Here is a 4,451-nt window from a genome sequence, read left to right as displayed (position 1 = left end):
CAAGTGCCCGCGAGGCCCGGAGCCGCCCGCCGCGCGCCCAGGCCGGGGGAGCCCCTGCCGGGCTGCGGCGGGCGAGGGAGGGGAGCGGACCCCGCAGCCCCCCGCCCCGCTCGCCGCCGCGAACAAAGGGCAGGGAACAGCGGGCCGCCCGCCTCGGCCCCGGGCCCGCGCTGCCGCCCCGGCCGCCCCCTGACCCGACCTCGACCTCGGGCCCTGACGCGAACCCCGGCAGACGCGCTGCGACCCCGGCCCCGGTTCCGGTTCCGCGGCTGAGGCAGCCCCGCCGGCCGGCCCCGCTCACCGGTACTCGTAGTGCTCGTCGAAGTACTTGTCCGAGTAGTAGATCTGCTTGTGGGCCATCCTGCGGGCGGGCGGGAGCGACGGGGCGCAAAGAGCGGGCGCAGCGGGCCACACGTCCTGGTCCGGCCGAAGCAACGATTCGACTGCGACCAACCGCCCACAGGCCCAACGATCCCGGTTTGAATCCGACAGCCCACCGCTGATTGGACGGAGGCGCCAGCCAATTGCCTCCCGCGTAAACCGCCGGTAGGCGGGACCGGCTCACAGCCTATCGTCACCGACCCTCCTCGGCGTTGGCTCTCATGATCAGCCAATCAGAGACCTGTTGCGAGGTCGCCCGAGGGAAGGAGTGGATGATTGGCAAGACGCGGCGACGGGAACCTCCCTGCCGGAAAGGGGCGTGGCCACGGGAGGGCGGAGCCCGGACGTTAAGGCCCTCAGAGCGCGTGCGCAGGGGTTTAGAACTTTCCAGGTCGGCCGGGCCGTTGGGGTGGGCGGGCCGGCGGGAGGGGTGAGGTATCGCGAGTTTTAGCGAGGTGCGGGCGGGGCTGCATGCCGTGCGAGCACCCCCGCGCAGGCGCAATCTCGACATTCCGGCAAGGGCGTCGAGAGGGCGAGAGGTGAAGTGTCCTGGGCGTGGGGAGGGAGGGCACCCGGCTTCGCACCCGCCGCGGGCCTGGCTTCCGCGGTCCGGGGGCCTACGGCGCTCGCGGCCGGTGGGGGTGCGGGGAAAGGCCCTGGGCGGCGCGGTCCGGATCCCACGTCGAGCAGACTGAGGTGGCCGGAGGAAGAAGCACACCGGCCCGCGAGCCGGCTGCCATCCGGTGACCGTCAGAAGCGCCCCCGCGGGGTTTCCCCGCGCGCCGCAGCCGTCGCGTGCCACGTGCAGGAACTGGGTTCCTTTAGGGCAGATGGAGGTCGCCGCTGGGACAGGTGCCTCGGCGGGCGCCCCGTCCCGGCAGGGCTTCTGGTCCCGACCTCGCAGCTACACGCCGCCGCCCACCTGCCCGGCCCCGCACCTGCCTCGCCCCGCAGCTGCGGGCTCAGTACGTGCCAGGCCCGGCACCTGCCTCGCCCCGCACCTGCCTCGCCGCGCACCTGCGGGCTCGGTACGTGCCAGGCCCGGCACCTGACTAGCCCCGCACCTGCCGAGCTCAGTAGCTGCCTAGCCTAGCACTGACTAGCCCCGCACCTGCCCGGCCCCGCACCTGCTTGGCGGCCTGAGTAATTGGGCGGCATTTCCCTGCCTTGACCGTTCCGGGGGGTGGAGAGAGGGAGCACTGACTTTCTGGCAGAGCCTGGGAAAGAACAGCTTCCTAGGAGATTTATTTTTACAGAGACGCATTGAGGAAGATTTCAAGTGGAAAAGTAGAATAATGTCACCTTCCAGGTGCCAGTCACTGAGCTTCAGCGGTTAACGTTTTGGCCATCTCGTTTCCCCTACTCCCCCTTTCCTTTTTTCTCAGCACATCTTTAAAGAGATCCCAATTATAGTGTCCTTTTGCTTTGAAAGGGTACTTTTGAATATATCGCTGTATTTATGGTGTATGTCTCCAGAAAAACTTGAGAAATATTTAGCAGCATGCCATTAGTACACTTATAATCCCTCATGAGCCTCTACGCACTGGTTTAGATTCGATTTCCTGTCCCACAGATGCCTTTTGATGGTTGGTAAATCCACATCCAAACCTGGGCCTACGCATCCAATTTGGTTATTGTCTCTTTTATTCTTTTAAACGATCCCCTCCCCCCGACACACCATCCTTTAAAATAGGGATTTCTCCAAGAAACCAGGCCTTTGGTGCCTGCGGAACATTCTGCAGTCTGCATTTCGGTAATGCTTCCTTGTAATCTGGTATTTAGATCTAGGTTAAAACAACAGCAACAACTATTTGCCCAAATCCGGTTAGCAAGTGATTGGAAGACTCGGACTTGAGCCGCAACAGTCCGACTCCAGAATTAGACGTCTTCACCACTACCTTGCGCCGTCACTGACTACAACAGAGGGACCTGCGTTTGTGAAGGCACAAGGAACCTGGCATATGCTAGGGATACACAGTGGATTGGAAAGGAAAGTTGCGGGAAATGAACCCAGGAGGATCGGTGTCATGGACCAAAAAACAGACCCCAGAGATGTCCAGGTCCTGATCCCTGGAATCTGGGGATATGTTACCTTACTTGGCAAAATGGACTCAGCAGATGTGACAAAAGTTAAGGATCTGAGATGGGGAGATGATCCTGGATTATAGGGTGGGTCCAGCGTCATCATGAGGGTCCTCACAAGAGGGAGGCAAGAGGGTCAAAGAAGGAGCTGTAACAAGCAGAAGTCCGAGTGGCGTGAACGCAGGTGGCCCCTTGATCCTGGGAAGGGAATGGGTGCGTTCTCCCCCAAAGCCCCCAGAAGGGACACAGCTCTACAGCACAGCACCTTTAGCCGGGTAAAACCTATTTCAGACTTCTGAGCCCTGGAATGGTCAGATAATAAATCTGTGCTGTCTTAAGGCACAGATTTGTTGTCATTTGTAAAAAGAGCAGTAGGAAACTAAGGGTGAATTGGGCCAGACTGGGAAGGGATTCTCAGACTCCGTGCTGGTAAGTTTGGTCATTTTGATGAATGTGGGATGGCGGATGTCCTCAGCAACATCAGAAGAGAGGTGATCATCCTCCCGGAGGGTCCCTGTTAGGAAGACATGGCACTTGATAGGATGGGGGGGACCGCTCTGCCCTGCTAGCAACCCACTGACAGGCCACTGGCACAAGGAGCCCCACTTGGTCCATACTCAGTCACGGAGCCCAGCAGTGTGCTAGGAATGCCGTACTCCTGGGGACAGCAGTGAGTCTAATATTGCCTGTTGGAGGAGGCACTTTACAGTTTGGCAGAAACATTTCTTCATTGTCCCTCCTGGGCTTCCACATCAATCCTGTGAAGAAGGCAGGGTGGATAGAAGCAGTTCAGCTATAAAGCCCTCCTTGACCAAAAGTTCCTACTCCAAACAAGTTACAGTTCCGAATGTGCCTATTGTATGAAAAGTGTTTGTTCACTGTGTCAGTAGAAGAGACTTCTGACAGTCCATTCAATGTGTAAGAAGTATGACTAAGTGTGTAATTTAAAATACAAGTCTCTCTCTGCTCCACTAATATGGGCACGAGGTCATGAACTCATTCGGAACAGCACACAGAACAGAGCTTGAGTTAGAGCTCCAGATGCTTGCTCTCCACCATCCTCCGGAAGCTGTGCTAATAATTATGCACGAGGAAGAATCAGATTGGCTATGCCACTTTCAATGACCGCACCCATGCTGGTCAGTGTTCCTGTACTTCTGCATATAATTCTTCATTTAAAAGTTTAATTCCCACCAAACTCCTAGCACCCTTCCTAGTACATTTTATTCAATTTACGTCTGAAAATTACAGAAATAAAAAAGTACATATTAAAAGAAATAAGATGACTGCTCGTTCCTTTCTCAACAATCCCATACCAGATTTAACCAGTGTGGTGCATTATCCACATAGACTTTTTTGTATACTTAATATAGATGTGTCACTGTCAGAACTAGGGGTTTGTATGTACATCCTTACTTTATAAAATATTCTACAGCTTGCTTTTTTCACTCTCTTCCTGGGACCCCAATAACATGAACGATCATTCCGGGGATCTGACTAAGGCCATCAGCGTTTTGTTGAAAGGATGTTTGAGATGGTCTCCTTCCATCTGTACTGGACTTTCCTGGTCCCTGTTGGTCCTTCTCTATGTGGTAGCTCCACAGGGCTCAGCCATCAGACTCCTGCCTCTTGTGGTTCTGCCAATTTTTGCTTCATGGATTTTGCAGCTCTGTTAATTTGGTGCACTTAAGAAGGCTGTCTTCTTGGCGAGTAGACCATTTTGTTATGTAATGTCTCTCCTTGTCTTGGAAATTCTCTTTGCTCTGAAGTCTGCTCTGTCTGATAGGAACATAGCCATGACAGCTCTCTTTTCATTAGGGTTTGTATCCCACAGCTTTTTCCATCCTTCTACCTCTAACCCACCTACTATATCTTTATATTTGAGGTGAATTTCTTGTAGACACCAAAGAGTTAGGTAAACTAGTTTTATCTATTTTCCCATCTTTATTTTTTCATTGTTATTTAAGGCCTTTTACACTGATTGTTAA

At 54.8% G+C, this 4,451-nt stretch overlaps 1 protein-coding gene across 1 annotated transcript in view; it reads right to left on the bottom strand.

Annotated features, from left to right (window-relative positions):
- The window catches only part of CKS2 (CDC28 protein kinase regulatory subunit 2), a 5,327-nt gene extending 4,849 nt beyond the window's left edge, over positions 1–478 (bottom strand). The window contains exon 1 of the mRNA XM_021694409.1: positions 302–478. Within this exon, the coding sequence (XP_021550084.1) occupies positions 302–360 (59 nt within the window). The 5' untranslated portion in view covers positions 361–478. The remainder of the gene's footprint in view (positions 1–301) is intronic.
- Between the last annotated feature and the right edge of the window lie 3,973 nt (positions 479–4,451).

Source organism: Neomonachus schauinslandi, chromosome 13, assembly GCF_002201575.2.
Source record: "Neomonachus schauinslandi chromosome 13, ASM220157v2, whole genome shotgun sequence".
Classification (NCBI taxonomy): Eukaryota; Metazoa; Chordata; class Mammalia; order Carnivora; family Phocidae; genus Neomonachus; species Neomonachus schauinslandi.
The sequence above is the reverse complement of the archived record's forward strand: the minus strand, read 5'-3'. Positions and strand labels throughout refer to the sequence as shown.